Genomic DNA, 15,840 nt, shown 5'->3' on the forward strand with positions numbered 1-15,840 from the left:
TTTTTTTCCCCACCACATTTCTCCCTTTTCAATCTCACTCTTTATATTCTTGTCCTATTCTCCTCTTCATATTCTCTTATCCCTGTTTTCTCTCTCTTCTCAACCAATCCTCACCTTTTTCTCATTCTTTTCTCCCCATTTGCTCACTATTGGCTCCTCAGCGTTATCTCTCATTCACCTTCCTGTTTTATTGATTCCTCTCTTGATAATTTCTGCCTTTTCTCGCTATGGTCTCTGTTTTCTTCTCTTTTTATGATCACCCTGTTCGCTCCCACTTCTTGTCCACATTCTGACATTCTCTTAATTAATTTTCTCTCTCATTTCACTCCCACTTCTCCTCCTGTCACTATCCTCTCCCTGTTACTTCCCATTCTCTTTACATTCTCTCACCATCACATCCCGTTTCTTTCCTATTTATTTTATCTGACAAATCTCACCCTTTTCTCTGTTTATTCCCTCCCCGTTCTCTCACAGCCATTCTTCTCTCACTGATTCTCTCTCTCTCTGTCTGTGCCGTGCAGTGAAGCCATCTAAGCCACGATGTTGGATGGAAGGGCATTTGCTCGAGGGCAGTGATGTGAGACTGAGCTGCAAGTCTTCCGACGGCTCTGACCCCATCTACTATAAGTGGGAGAGAGTTCTGGACAAGGGCAAAAGCGTGGGAAAGCTGCCGGAGTTCGCGCTCATCGGTGAGTATGACACCTACACATATCTTACACTGAGCGCTGAGGTCTCATTTACATCATCTGGACCGCAGAGGTCAGTTTACCAACAGACAAAACTGATAACTAAATGTCCAATTACAGTATGGAAATGTTTTTCTGGAAGAAGTCTCCAGTGTCAGCGCTTTGGAACAGTCAATACATTTTCTGGGTTTGTTTTGTGCTTTCTCAGTTACATAACAATTTAGATTCAACAGACTGAAGAAATAAGTGTGTATCAATGTGAACTATTGTTTATACAGTGGATATATAAAGTCTACACACCCCATTAAATTGATCGTTTTTTCTAATGTAAAAAAAAAAAAAAAATGAGACCACGATAAATAATTTCAAAACTTTTCCCACCTTTAATGTGACCTATAACCTGTACAGTTCAATTGAAAAACAAGCAAATCTGTTAGGGGGAAAAACATGAAAAAAAAAACATACAATAATCTGGTTGCACAAGTGTGCACACCCTTAAACTAATACTTTGTTGAAGCACCTTTTGATTTAATTACAGCTTTCAGTCTTTTTGGGTCGGAGTCAATCAGCCTGCCACATCTAGACTTGGCAATATTTGCCCACTCTTCCTTGTAAAAGCGCTCCAAATCTGTCAGATTGCGAGGGCATCTCTTGTGCACAGCCCTCTTCAGGTCACGCCACAGATTTTCAATTGGATTTAGGTCTGGGCTCTGGCTGGGTCATTCCAAAACTTTTTTGGGATCATTGTCATGCTGAAAGGTGACATTCCTCTTCATCTTCAGCTTTCTAGCAGGCACCTGAAGGTTTTGGGCCAAAATTGACTGGTATTTAGAACTGTTCATAATTCCCTCCACCTTGACTAAAGCCCCTGTTCCAGCTGAAGAAAAACAACCCCAAAACATGATGCCGCCACCACCATGCTTCACCGTGGGTATGGGGTTCTTTTGGTGATGCTCAGTGTTGTTTTTAAGCCAAACATACCTTTTAGAATGGTGGCCAAAAAGTTCAACCTTAGTTTCATCAGACCATAACACATTTTCCCACATGCTTTTGGGAGAGTTGATGTATTTTTTTGGTAAAATTTAACCGGGCCTGGATGTTTTTCTTTGACCCTACCTCATAGTCCAGACATATGGAGAATATGGGAGATTGTTGTCACATGTAGTACACAACCAGTACTTGCCAGAAATTCCTGCAGCTCCTTCAGTGTTGCTGTCGGCCTCTCGGCAGCCTCCCTGACCACTTTTCGTCTTGTCTTTTCATCAGTTTTGGAGGGACGTCCAGTTCTCGGTAATGTCACTGTTGTCCCATATTTTCTCCACTTCTTGATGACGGTCTTCACTGTGCTCCATGGTATATCTAATGGTGTGGAAATGTTTTTGTCCCCTTCTCCTGACTGATACCTTTCAGCAATGAGATCCCTTCGATGCTTTGTAAGCTCTCTGTGAACCCTGGCTTTTGCTGGAGGACACAACTGAGTAAATGTCTGAACTTTATTTGGGGTTAATCAGAGTCATTTTAATTGATGGCAGGCGTGAACCCAAAAAGACTGAATGCTGTAATTAAATCAAAAGGTGCTTCAACAAAGTATTAGTTTAAGGGCGTGCACACTTATGCAACTAGCTTATTGTACTTTTTTTTAATGTTTTTCCCCCCTAACAGATTTGTTTGTTTTTCAATTGAACTGTACAGGTTATAGGTCACATTAAAGGTGGGAAAAGTTTTGAAATTATTTATTGTGGTCTCATTTTTTTACATCAGAAAAAACCTAGTATTTTAACAGGGTGTGCAAACTTTTTATATCCACTGTAGCTGCTAGAATGTAAGTGATAACGATAACATAACTAACTTGTTTCATATGCATTCTATAGCATGAAACGCAACTATAAATAGATAAAAAGTATCTTAAAAGATTAATACACTTTAAACATCTCTGTGCTATAATACCATTTCGAAGATCACACTTCAGAAAACATATTGGACAACTTCATAGTAGTCACAGTAATTGCACCCCCCCAAGTGTGTTATTCCTCTCTTATTTTTGTGGCAGTCGACTCCACCTCAGGATTAAATACTAAAATTAAAAACATGTTGGGTTAAAAGTAGGGCTGTCGAAGTTAACACAATAATAAGGCGTTAACGCAAATTCCTTTTAACGGCACTAATTTTTTTTTTTTATGCGCAATTAATGCATGCACATTCTGTGCCCCCTCCACCGGGAAATCAGGAAGAAGTGAAGTAGCACAAGTGGGCAATGTAGCGAGTAGATGGCCACCATAAATCGTGATAAAATGCACTTATACAGAACCAACTTATATTGTTGCATTCTGACTGTTTACATAAAATGTGTGTATTTATTATACCCCTGCTCTGACGGGGGGTGTACTGGCTTATTTACCTCTGTCCGTCCATCCGTCTGTCCAAAACGCCCTTTTTCTCAGCAACCACAAATCAGAGCCACTTGGTACTTGGTACCAAACTTCTGCTTGGGGTTCTATACCATGTACACCGTTTTCAGGTCTGTCCCACATCAACTTCCTGTTTATCAACTGAAGGCATTTACGAAACATATAGCGTGTATTTACAAAATTTTCGTAACACTTTTCTCAGCAACTACAAACCACAACTGCTTGATATTTGGTACCGAGCTTCAGCTTGGGGTTCTATACCGTGTATACTGTTTTCAGATCTGTCGCACATCAACTTCCTGTTTACCGACTGAATGTACAGTATTTACGAAACATATAGGGTTGATTTTGACGCCATTTTAAGAAGCAAAATGCTATTTCAAAATGACAGTTTACCAGGATGCTATTTGAAATCCCTGGGGAGAGACACTGCTCTTTACTTACTCGTTTCAGGGTTAATTATTGGTTGAAGTCAACATTCATAATAAGTGTCCTGTTCCTTCGATTGCTTGCGTTCTGATATAAGCGAGAGTGGGGGGAAACGTAAGTGAGCAGTAGCTCACAGTTGATCTTGTTTTTCTATGCTTTTGATGGTCCAGAAGGGAGAAAAGACGACGTGTTAAGGTCCAGGTGTGTGTAAGTAGAGTGAAAGTGAAAGAGTTGGTTTTATTTATTCTGAGAAATTTGTGAGTGATGTAAAAGTGTTTATAAATGCAGTATTTGCTCATGAACGTTTTGTATATTTACCAGTGAGTTACTGCATTTTACTGGAAAACATCTTTTATGAGCTGTGTGTCTTAACAAATGTATTCATTTGGGGTTTGTATTTTTATTTTCTTTATTTAAAGACAGCCACTCCTGTTGTCCAAAGTCCACATGACCGAGTTTGCTGAATTTATTTTATTTTATTGCCGAGTTTGAGGCTGGAAGTTAAGTACGGAATTTGAGGAAAATACTGCATTGTTTTGTTCACACTGAATTGTGCGAAACCCTCAAAATTGTAAAGTTAACTCTGCTTTATGTTTTAAATGCAGTGGGGGAATAAAATACTCAAATTTATTTTTGCTGTGTTCAGCCTGAGCCTTCCTGACCTGGCCAAATCCATTTGCGCAAAGCAAGCAGATTTGTCCATGCCCACTCCCCAAAAACTTAAAATATCCTTTTTAAGGTAGATTTAGAACAGATTAAAAATGTGTGATTAATTTGCGATAAATCATGAGTTAAATATGGACAATAATGTGATTAATCGTGATTCAGTATTTTAATCGATTGCCAGCCCTAGTTAAAAGAGAAGAGGGATTTTGCTCTGATTACTGATATGTTGCTCCCAGACTTGTAGTACTTGAGTTCGACTCGTGCCTTAATTTTAAGGACTCGTGACTTGATTTGGACTTGAGCATTGATGACAAGGACTTGGACTCAGACTCGTAAATTGGAGACGAGGACTCTGATTTTTTCTTTACTTTTTGTAACATGCCATCATCTCATCTCATCTCATTATCTGTAGCCGCTTTTATCCTTCTACAGGGTCGCAGGCAAGCTGGAGCCTATCCCAGCTGACTACGGGTGAAAGGCGGGGTACACCCTGGACAAGTCGCCAGGTCATCACAGGGCTGACACATAGACACAGACAACCATTCACACTCACATTCACACCTACGGTCAATTTAGAGTCACCAGTTAACCTAACCTGCATGTCTTTGGACTGTGGGGGAAACCGGAGCACCCGGAGGAAACCCACGCGGACACGGGGAGAACATGCAAACTCCACACAGAAAGGCCCTCGCCAGCCCCAGGGCTCGAACCCAGGACCTTCTTGCTGTGAGGCAACAGCGCTAACCACTACACCACCGTGCAGCCCCACATGCCATCATAATTTGCCATAATATATTTATATGTACATTAATTTTTGGACTAATTTTGTGCAAGAGTGTCACACCTGCGCGCCTTGGTGCATGCATCAGATAGACTTTCAGGTGCATTCCGGACAGTACGTGAGCCAAGCAGACTCTTAAATGTGCCCCGTAAATGACTCGCACCTGCACGGGATGAAGATGCAATCAGCACGCCTGTATAAAAACTGTGAAAGGGCATTTACTTTGCGAAGTATTGAGTTGTGTTGCTGACACATTATCAAGCCTTATTTCCTTGTTTGGTTTCCTGATCCCCGATTTCCTGTTTCTCGTCTACGATAGCCTGTTTGTGCCTTGCTCGACCTGATGCCTGTTTCGCTGTTTTACGATTTTGCCTGCCATTCTGGATTGTTTACTTATCTTCACTTGTATTAATAAACACACCTTCTGCACTTACATCCATCTCCCAACCATCTCTGACAGAATACTTCGCACTCCCTGATAAAGAGAAGCACATTCACCTGTTCATATGTCATGTTCAGGAACAAACTAATGTTAATGGTGCTGAAATAGCCACCATCAAATGGTGCAGTTGGAGTGTTGGACTCGGGCTCAACTCGGATCAATAGTGGACTTGGACTTGACTCAAAATCTTTTTTTAATGACTCGGACTTGACTCGGACTGGACTGGACTCAGACTCGGGCTTTAGTGACTCAATTGCAACACTGGTTGCTCCTAAACACTGGAGACTGTTGATCTTCTCCAAGACAGTGAAATTGTGCTTGAAATTGTGAGTGATTGTAAAATTCTTGTTTCAGCCCAAAGTTTCATTTCATTTGTCTGCTGTGAAGCGCACACATCATCTCTAATCTGCTTCAATTAATTCAGTGGAAAACATTCAGTAGAAATTCAGTCCATAATATCTCAAAATACAACCCCGATTCCCCTCCTAGAACTGCCACCTCATTGTGGTGGAGGGGTTTGTGTGCTTGAATGATCCTAGGAGCTATGTTGTCGGGGGCATTACTGTATGCCCCTGTTAGGGTCTCCCAAGGCAGACAGGTCCTAGGTGACAGGCCAGACCAAGAGCAGTTCACCAAAACCCCTTATGGATAACAGTCGATCAAGGACCGTGACGTCGCCTGGTATGGCGCAGCCAGGGCCCCACCCTGGAGCCAGGCCCGGGGTTGGGGCTCGTATGCGAGCACTTGGTGGCCAGGCCTTTGCCCATGGGGCCCAGCCGGGCTCAGCCCGAAGCGGTGACGTGGGCCCGACCTCCTGTGGGTTCACCACCCACAGAGGTAGCCATAGGGGGCTGGTGCAGTGTGGATTGGGCGGCAGTCGAAGGCAGGGGCCTCGACGACCTGATCCCCGAACACAGCGGCTAGCTGTTGGGACATGGAATGTCACTTTGCTGGGGGGGAAAGAGCCTGAGCTTGTGCGGGAGGTTGAGAGGTACCGGCTAGAGATAGTCGGGCTCACCTCCACGCACAGCTTGGGCTCCAGAACCCAGCTCCTCAAGAGGGGCTGGACTCTCCACTTCTCTGGAGTCGCCCATGGTGAGCGGCGGCAGGCTGGTGTGGGCTTGCTTATAGCTCCTCAGCTCAGCCGCCATGTGTTGGAGTTTACCCCAGTGAACGAGAGGGTCACCCCTCTGTGCCTTCGAATCGGGGAGAGGGCTCTTGCTGTTGTTTGTGCCTACGGGCCAAATAGCAGTATAGAGTATCCGGCCTTCTTGGAGTCCCTGAGAGAGGTACTGAGAGGTGCTCAGACTGTGGACTCCATTGTTCTACTGGGGGACTTCAATGCTCACGTGGGCGACGACAGTGACGCCTGGAGGGGCGTGATTGGGAGGAACGGCCTCCCCGATCTGAACCCGAGTGGTGTTTTGTTATTGGACTTCTGTGCTAGTCACGGTTTGTCCATAGCAAACACCATGTTTGAGCATAGGGGTGTCCATAAGTGCACGTGGCACCAGGACACCTTAGGTCGGAGGTCGATGATCGACTTTGTTGTCATTTCATCTGATCTCCGGCCCTATGTCTTGGACACTCGGGTGAAGAGAGGGGCTGAGCTGTCAACTGATCACCACCTGGTGGTGAGTTGGATCCGCTGGCGGAGGAGGAAGCCGGACAGACCTGGCAGGCCCAAACGTATGGTGAGGGTCTGCTGGGAATGTCTGGCCGAGCACTCTGTCAGGGAGGTCTTTAACTCTCACCTCCAGGAGAGCTTCTCCCAGCTTCTGAGGGAGGCGGGGGACATTGAGTCTGAGTGGACCATGTTCTCTGCCTCCATTGTCGACATGGCTGTTCGGAGCTGTGGCCGCAAGGTCTCCGGTGCCTGTTGTGGCGGCAATCCCCGAACCCGGTGGTGGACACCGGAAGTAAGGGATGCCGTCAAGCTGAAGAAGGAGTCCTATCAGGCCATGTTGGCCTCCGGGACTCCTGAGGCAGCTGACAGGTATCGGCAGGCCAGGTGTGCTGCAGCTCGGGCAGTTGCAGAGGCAAAGACTTGGAACTGGGAGGAGTTTGGTAAGGCCATGGAGGAGGACTATTGGTCGGCCTCAAAGAAATTCTGGCAAACTGTCCAGTGCCTCAGGAGGGGGAAGCAGTACTCTGCCATCACTGTTTACAGTGCAGGTGGGGAGCTGTTGACCTCGACTGGGGACATTGTTGGGCGGTGGAAGGAATACTTCGAGGATCTCCTCAATCCCACCGTCACGTCTTCCATTGAGGAAGCGGAAGCTGATGACTCAGGGGTGTACTCGTCCATTACCCAAGCCAAAGTCACTGAGGTGGTTAGCAAGCTCCTCGGTGGCAAGGCACTGGGGGTGGATGAGATCCGCCCTGAGTATCTCAAGTCTCTGGATGTTGTGGGGCTGTCTTGGCTGACACGCCTCTGCAACATCACGTGGCGGTCAGGGACAGTGCCTCTGGAGTGGCAGACTGGGGTGGTGGTCCCTCTTTTTAAGAAAGGGGACCGGAGAGTGTGCTCCAATTATAGGGGAATCACACTTCTCAGCCTCCCAGGCAAGGTTTACTCCAGGGTACTGGAGAGGAGAATTCGGCCGATAGTCGAACCTCGGATCCAGGAGGAGCAATGCAGTTTTCGTCCTGGTCGCGGAACACTGGACCAGCTCTATACCCTTCATAGGGTGCTCGAGGGTTCATGGGAGTTTGCCCAACCAGTCCACATGTGCTTTGTGGATCTGGAGAAGGCATTCGACCGTGTCCCTCGTGGTATTCTGTGGGGGGTGCTTCGGGAGTATGGAGTTTGGGGCTGTTTGCTAAGGGCTGTCTGGTCCCTGTACGAACGGAGCAGGAGTCTGGTTCTCATTGCCGGCAGTAAGTCAGACTGTGGATGGTAGAAATGGGCAACTGGACTTGCTTGAAGATTCTTGAAACCGTTTCACCTCTCGTCCGAAAGGCTTCCTCAGTTCTGTCTGACTAATAGGGAGTCAGACCTGTTCCCAGTGCATGTTGGACTCCGGCAGGGCTGCCCTTTGTCACCGGTTCTGTTCATAATTTTTATGGACAGAATTTCTAGGCGCAGCCAGGGGCCAGAAGGATTCCTGTTTGGGAACCACAGGATTTCATCTCTGCTTTTTGCAGATGATGTTGTCCTGTTGGCTTCTGCAAACCAGGACCTTCAGCATGCACTGGGGCAGTTTGCAGTTGAGTGTGAAGTGGCTGGGATGAGAATCAGCAACTCCAAGTCCGAGGCCATGGTTCTCGACCGGAAAAGGGTGGCTTGCCCTCTCCAGGTTGGTGGAGAAGTCCTGCCTCAAGTGGAGGAGTTTAAATATCTCAGGATTTTGCTCACGAGTGAGGGAAGGATAGAGCGTGAGATCGACAGGTGGATCGGTGCAGCCTCCGCAGTGATGTGACCGCTTCTCGGTCCATCGTGGTGAAGAAGGAGCTGAGCCAAAAGGCAAAGCTCTCGATTTACCGGTCGATCTACGTTCCGACTGTCACCTATGGTCATGAGCTGTGGGTAATGACCGAAAGAACAAGATCGCGGATACAAGCGGCCGAAATGAGTTTCCTTTGCAGGGTGGCTGGGCACTCCCTTAGAGATAGGATGAGAAGCACAGTCACTCGGGAGGAGCTCGGAGTAGAGCCGCTGCTCCTCCACATCGACAGCTGAGGTGGCTCGGGCATCTCTTTCGGATGCCTCCTGGACGCCTCCCTGGGGAGGTGTTCCAGGCATGTCCCCCTGGGAGGAGGCCCCGGGGAAGACCCAGGACACGCTGGAGGGATTATGTCTCTCGGCTGGCCTGGGAACGCCTCAGTGTTCTTCCTGAGGAGCTGGCCGAGGTGTCTAGGGAAAGGGAAGTTTGGGCTTCCATGCTCAGACTGCTGCCTCCGCGACCTGGCCCCGGATAAGCAGAAGAAGACGAGACGAGAGACAACCCCGATTCCAAAAAAGTTGGGACAAAGTACAAATTGTAAATAAAAATGGAATGCAATAATTTACAGATCTCAAAAACTGATATTGTATTCACAATAGAACATAGACAACAAATCAAATGTCGAAAGTGAGACATTTTGAAATTTCATGCCAAAAATTGGCTCATTTGAAATTTCATGACAGCAACACATCTCAAAAAAGTTGGGACGGGACAATAAGAGGCTGGAAAAGTTAAAGGTACAAAAAAGGAACAGCTGGAGGACCAAATTGCAACTCATCAGGTCAATTGGCAATAGGTCATTAACATGACTGGGTATAAAAAGAGCATCTTGGAGTGGCAGCGGCTCTCAGAAGTAAAGATGGGAAGAGGATCACCAATCCCCCTAATTCTGTGCCGACAAATAGTGGAGCAATATCAGAAAGGAGTTCAACAGTGTAAAATTGCAAAGAGTTTGAACATATCATCATCTACAGTGCATAATATCATCAAAAGATTCAGAGAATCTGGAAGAATCTCTGTGCGTAAGGGTCAAGGCCGGAAAACCATACTGGGTGCCCGTGATCTTCGGGCCATTAGACGGCACTGCATCACATACAGGCATGCTTCTGTATTGGAAATCACAAAATGGGCTCAGGAATATTTCCAGAGAACAAATATCTGTGAACACAATTCACCGTGCCATCCGCCATTGCCAGCTAAAACTCTATAGTTCAAAGAAGAAGCCGTATCTAAACATGATCCAGAAGCGCAGACGTCTTCTCTGGGCCAAGGCTCATTTAAAATGGACTGTGGCAAAGTGGAAAACTGTTCTGTGGTCAGACGAATCAAAATTTGAAGTTCTTTATGGAAATCAGGGACGCCGTGTCATTCGGACTAAAGAGGAGAAGGACAACCCAAGTTGTTATCAGCGCTCAGTTCAGAAGCCTGCATCTATGATGGTATGGGGTTGCATTAGTGTGTGTGGCATGGGCAGCTTACACATCTGGAAAGGCACCATCAATGCTGAAAGGTATATCCAGGTTCTAGAGCAACAATATGCGCCCATCCAGATGACATCTCTTTCAGGGAAGACCTTACATTTTCCAACATGACAATGCCAAACCACATACTGCATCAATTACAGCATCATGGCTGCGTAGAAGAAGGGTCCGGGTACTGAACTGGCCAGCCTGCAGTCCAGATCTTTCACCCATAGAAAACATTTGGTGCATCATAAAACGGAAGATAAGACAAAAAAGACTGAAGACAGTTGAGCAACTAGAATCCTACATTAGACAAGAATGGGTTAACATTCCTATCCCTAAACTTGAGCAACTTGTCTCCTCAGTCCCCAGACGTTTACAGACTGTTGTAAAGAGAAAAGGGGATGTCTCACAGTGGTAAACATGGCCTTGTCCCAACTTTTTTGAGATGTGTTGTTGTCATGAAATTTAAAATCACCTAATTTTTCTCTTTAAATGATACATTTTCTCAGTTTAAACATTTGATATGTCATCTATGTTCTATTCTGAATAAAATATGGAATTTTGAAACTTCCATATCATTGCATTCCATTTTTATTTACAATTTGTACTTTGCCCCAAGGGCGGCACGGTGGTGTAGTGGTTAGCGCTGTCGCCTCACAGCAAGAAGGTCCGGGTTCGAGCCCTGTGGCCGGCGAGGGCCTTTCTGTGCGGAGTTTGCATTTTGTCCGCGTGGGTTTCCTCCGGGTGCTCCGGTTTCCCCCACAGTCCAAAGACATGCAGGTTAGGTTAACTGGTGACTCTAAATTGACCGTGAGTGTGAATGGTTGTCTTTGTCTATGAGTCAGCCCTGTGATGACCTGGCAACTTGTCCAGGGTGTACCCCGCCTTTCGCCCGTAGTCAGCTGGGATAGGCTCCAGCTTGCCTGTGACCCTGTAGAACAGGATAAAGCGGCTAGAGATAATGAGATGAGACTTTGTCCCAACTTTTTTGGAATCGGGGTTGTACAGAAGCTGTGCAAAAATATTGAAGTTAGGAAATTAAATAATAATGTTTGTGGGTAGGGGCGCCATGGTGGTGTAGTGGTTAGCGCTGTCGCCTCACAATAAGAAGGTCCGGGTTTGAGCCCCGTGGCCAGTGAGGACCTTTCTGTGCGGAGTTTGCATGTTCTCCCCATGTCCGCGTGGGTTTCCTCTGGGTGTTCCCGTTTCCCCCACAGTCCAAAGACATGCAGGTTAGGTTAACTGGTGACTCTAAATTGACCGTAGGTGTGAATGTGAATGGTTGTCTGTGTCTATGTGTCGGCCCTGTGATGACCTGGCGACTTGTTCAGGGTGTACCCTGCCTTTCGCCTGTAGTCAGCTGGGATAGGCTCCAGCTTGCCTGCGACCCTGTAGAACAGGATAAAGCAGCTAGAGATAATGAGATGAGAGATGTTTGTGAGTTTTGGCAGATGTTTAATTAAGCAAAAGTAGGGAAATGCTTTTTAAATATAACTCACAATTTTCATCAGACACTTGTACACTTCCACTGGCTGTGTGTGGGTGTGTGTAACACCTGTTTACATCTCTAAACATCTCTAAACTAAGCTCATTTCCACTGGACTGTGCCCTCACCCGAGTCTGACAATTAATGGTCTGCTCCAAACAACACCTGTTCAGCCTAATTAGTTTTCTTTAGCTGTTAGACTGAGAGAGAGAGAGAAGGTGCGGCCCGAGTGCGCACTATGTGCAGGATGGCTCTTGGCTCTCAAGCCGGAGTCGTTCTGTTCATTCCCCGTCACTACTCCTCCATCACGGTGTGGTGCTGTGGACACGAACACTTCATCAGAAGCAGACGAGCGCATCAACTGTTCATCTGCTGGAGTCTCTGCAGAAGCATGCATCAGCCTGACACACACACACACACACACACACAAACACAGGCTCTCGTACACTAAGCCCACACTTTGATGATGTTAATACATTCATTAATACTCTGTGCCATGCACTTTGAGGCACTTAAGTGCATGAGGAAACACGGCATCCCATAATTTACACAGGAAACTGTAAAAGCAAAGCTATATATTTCCCAGTAGCAATGTATTAATGTGTATTCGTGGAGGAGTTTGTAGTTGAGCAAGTAACGAAGCAACACTGACATCATCGGTTATGAAATGAATACAACCCCGAGTCCAAAAAAGTTGGGACTCTGTGTAAAACGTAGATAAAACCAGAATGCAATGATTTGCAAATCCTTTTCAACTTATATTCAACTGAATACAATACAAAGACAAGATATTTAATGTTCAAAATTATAAATTGTATTTTTTTTGTTTGAATTGGCCCATTCTATAATCGCGGGTACATTTCAAGTGTTGACTCTGTTAGTCATCGTCAACTCTGTTATCGTCGAGCTGGGCAATCCATTAATAGAATCAACAATAACAGAGTCGATAGTTTCCACCATTTTGTGTCTTAACTCCACATGCTAACCTCAAACTAGCTACAAGACAGCATGTATAAAAACAGAATTTTATGGATTTTATGGATCATATTATCCATCCATCCATCCATCCATCCATTATCTGTAGCCGCTTACCCTGTACAGGGTCGCAGGCAAGCTGGAGCCTATCCCAACTGACTTTGGGCGAGAGACAGGGTACAGCCTGGACAAGTCACCAGATTATCACAGGGATCATATTATTCATCTCATCTCATTATCTCTAGCCGCTTTATCCTGTTCTACAGGGTCGCAGGCAAGCTGGAGCCTATCCCAGCTGACTGTGGGCGAAAGGCGGGGTACACCCTGGACAAGTCGCCAGGTCATCACAGGGCTGACACAGACAACCATTCACACTCACATTCACACCTACGGTCAATTTAGAGTCACCAGTTAACCTAACCTGCATGTCTTTGGACTGTGGGGGAAACCGGAACACCCGGAGGAAACCCATGCGGACACAGGGAGAACATGCAAACTCCACACAGAAAGGCCCTCGCCGGCCACGGGGCTCAAACCCAGGACCTTCTTGCTGTGAGGCGACAGCGCTAACCACTACACCACCGTGCCGCCCGATCATATTATTGTTTTTAAAAAATGAATGAGAGATTCACTCCAATATCACAATAACAGAGTTGATGAATAATTAATCTCCTGTTGGTGTATCCTCAACATATTGTTCAAATCAATGAGTGAAGAAACATTACATTCCTCACTGGCTTTCTGAAGTTTCCTGCCAGAGGAAGTGACCACTCGGTGCAGGTGTCATGTGCATTATTAAAAGTCTTTGTGGATTTTATGAGGTTTTATTACAGAGTTAACAGAGTTGACAAGAACATTGGCACATTTTTAAAGTCAAGCCGGAAAGTGTGCGCACCCCTTTCACCTTCTCCACGTTTTATTACGTTACAAACTTATTCTACAATAGATTCAGATCTTTTTTTTTGTCACAAAATTCGACACAAAATAGCCCATAATGACAAAGTGAAAGGAGGTTTGTAGACATTTGTGCTAATTTATTAAAAATCAAAATGTAAAATATCATATGTACACAAGTGTGCACACCCTTTGATATGACACCTAAAAGTGAGCTGAGGTGTATTTTGTTTCCACTGATACTGCTTGAGATGTTTCTACAACTTCTTTGGAGTCCACCTGTGGTAAATTCAATTGATTGGACATGATTGGGGATTACCAACACCTGCCTATATAAGGTCCCACAGTTGACAGTGCATGTCAGAGCAAACTCCAAGCCATGGGGTCAAAGGAATTATCTGCAGACCTCAGAAACAGGATTGTGTCAAGACGTAGGTCCGGAGAAGGGCACAGAAAAATTGCTGCAGCTTTACAGGTCCCAAAGAGCACAGCGGCCACCATCATTCATAAATGGAAGAAGTTTGGAACCACCAAGAATCTTCCTAGACCTGGCCACCCAGCCAAATTGAGCGATTGGAGAAGACGGGCCTTGGCCAGGGAGGTGAGCAGGAACCCGAGGGTCACTCTGACAGAGCTCCAGTGTATCCTTGTGGAGATGGGAGAACCTTTCAGAAGATCAACCATCCAGGCAGCACTCCACAAATCAGGCCTTTATGGTAGAGTGGCCAGATGGAAGCCACTCCTGAGTAAAAGGCAAATGACAGCCCGCTTGGAGTTTGCCAAAAGGCACCTAGAGGACTCTCAAACCATAAGAAACAAGATTCTCTGGTCTGATCAAACCAAAATTGAACTTTTTGGCCTGAATACAAAGCGTCACTTCTGGAGGAAACCAGGCACCACTCATCACCTGGCTAATGCCATCCCTACAGTGAAGCATGGTGGTGGCAGCATCATGATGTGGGGATGTTTTTCAGCAATGGGAACAGGGCGACTAGTCCTGATAGAGGGAAAGATGAATGCAGCTAAGTACACCGAGATCCTTGAAGAAAATCTGCTCCAGAGCACTCTGGACCTCAGACTGGGGCGAAGGTTTACCTTCCAACATGACAACAACCCGAAGCACACAGCCAAGAGAACAAAGGAGTGGCTTCAGAGAAAGTCTGTGAATGTCCTTGAGTGGTCCAGCCAGAGCCCCGACCTGAGTCCAATTGAACATCTGTGGAAGGAGCTGAAAATGGCTATGTACCGATGCTCTCCATCCAACCTGATGGAGCTTGCAAGGATATGCCAAGAGGAATGGGCAACAATATCCAGAAACAAGTGTGCCAAGCTCGTAGCTTCTTTCCCAAGACGCCTTGAAGCTGTAACTGCTGCCAAAGGTGCATCAACCAAGTATTAGGCTAAGGGTGTGTACAGATATGTAACCCCTAAATAACCTACTTTTGTCAGCAAAATAAAATTGCGTATTTTCTAAAAACCTGCTTTCATTTTGTCATTATGGGCGATTTTGTGACAAAAAAATGAACTGAATCTATTGTAGAATAAGTCTGTGACATCATAAAACATGGAGAAGGTGAAAGGAGTGTGCAGACTTTTTGGCTTGACTGTGTGTGTGTGTGTGTGTGTGTGTGTGTGTGTGTGTAAAAAAAAAAAAAAAAAAAAAAAAAAAAAAAAAATATATATATATATATATATATATATACACACACAAACACGGGCGGCACGGTGGTGTAGTGGTTAGCGCTGTTGCCTCACAGCAAGAAGGTCCGGGTTCGAGCCCCGTGGCCGGCGAGGGCCTTTCTGTGCGGAGTTTGCATGTTCTCCCCGTGTCCGCGTGGGTTTCCTCCGGGTGCTCCGGTTTCCCCCACAGTCCAAAGACATGCAGGTTAGGTTAACTGGTGACTCTAAATTGAGCGTAGGTGTGAATGTGAGTGTGAATGGTTGTCTGTGTCTATGTGTCAGCCCTGTGATGACCTGGCGACTTGTCCAGGGTGTACCCCGCCTTTCGCCCGTAGTCAGCTGGGATAGGCTCCAGCTTGCCTGCGACCCTGTAGAACAGGATAAAGCGGCTACAGATAATGAGATGAGATGAGATATATATACACATACAGAGAGACTGAAATTTCACATAAAACAGAAAATAGACTTTCTCTGCAATTGA

At 45.8% G+C, this 15,840-nt stretch overlaps 1 protein-coding gene across 1 annotated transcript in view; it reads left to right on the forward strand.

The window, feature by feature from the left end:
* Positions 1-15,840, forward strand: part of clmpb (CXADR like membrane protein b) — a 283,130-nt gene that overhangs the window by 241,360 nt on the left and 25,930 nt on the right. Inside the window, exon 4 of the mRNA XM_060924118.1 lies at positions 522-689. Coding sequence (XP_060780101.1) covers positions 522-689 — 168 coding nt within the window. The remainder of the gene's footprint in view (positions 1-521; positions 690-15,840) is intronic.

The sequence above is a fragment of the Neoarius graeffei genome, chromosome 6, assembly GCF_027579695.1.
Source record: "Neoarius graeffei isolate fNeoGra1 chromosome 6, fNeoGra1.pri, whole genome shotgun sequence".
Lineage (NCBI taxonomy): Eukaryota > Metazoa > Chordata > Actinopteri > Siluriformes > Ariidae > Neoarius > Neoarius graeffei.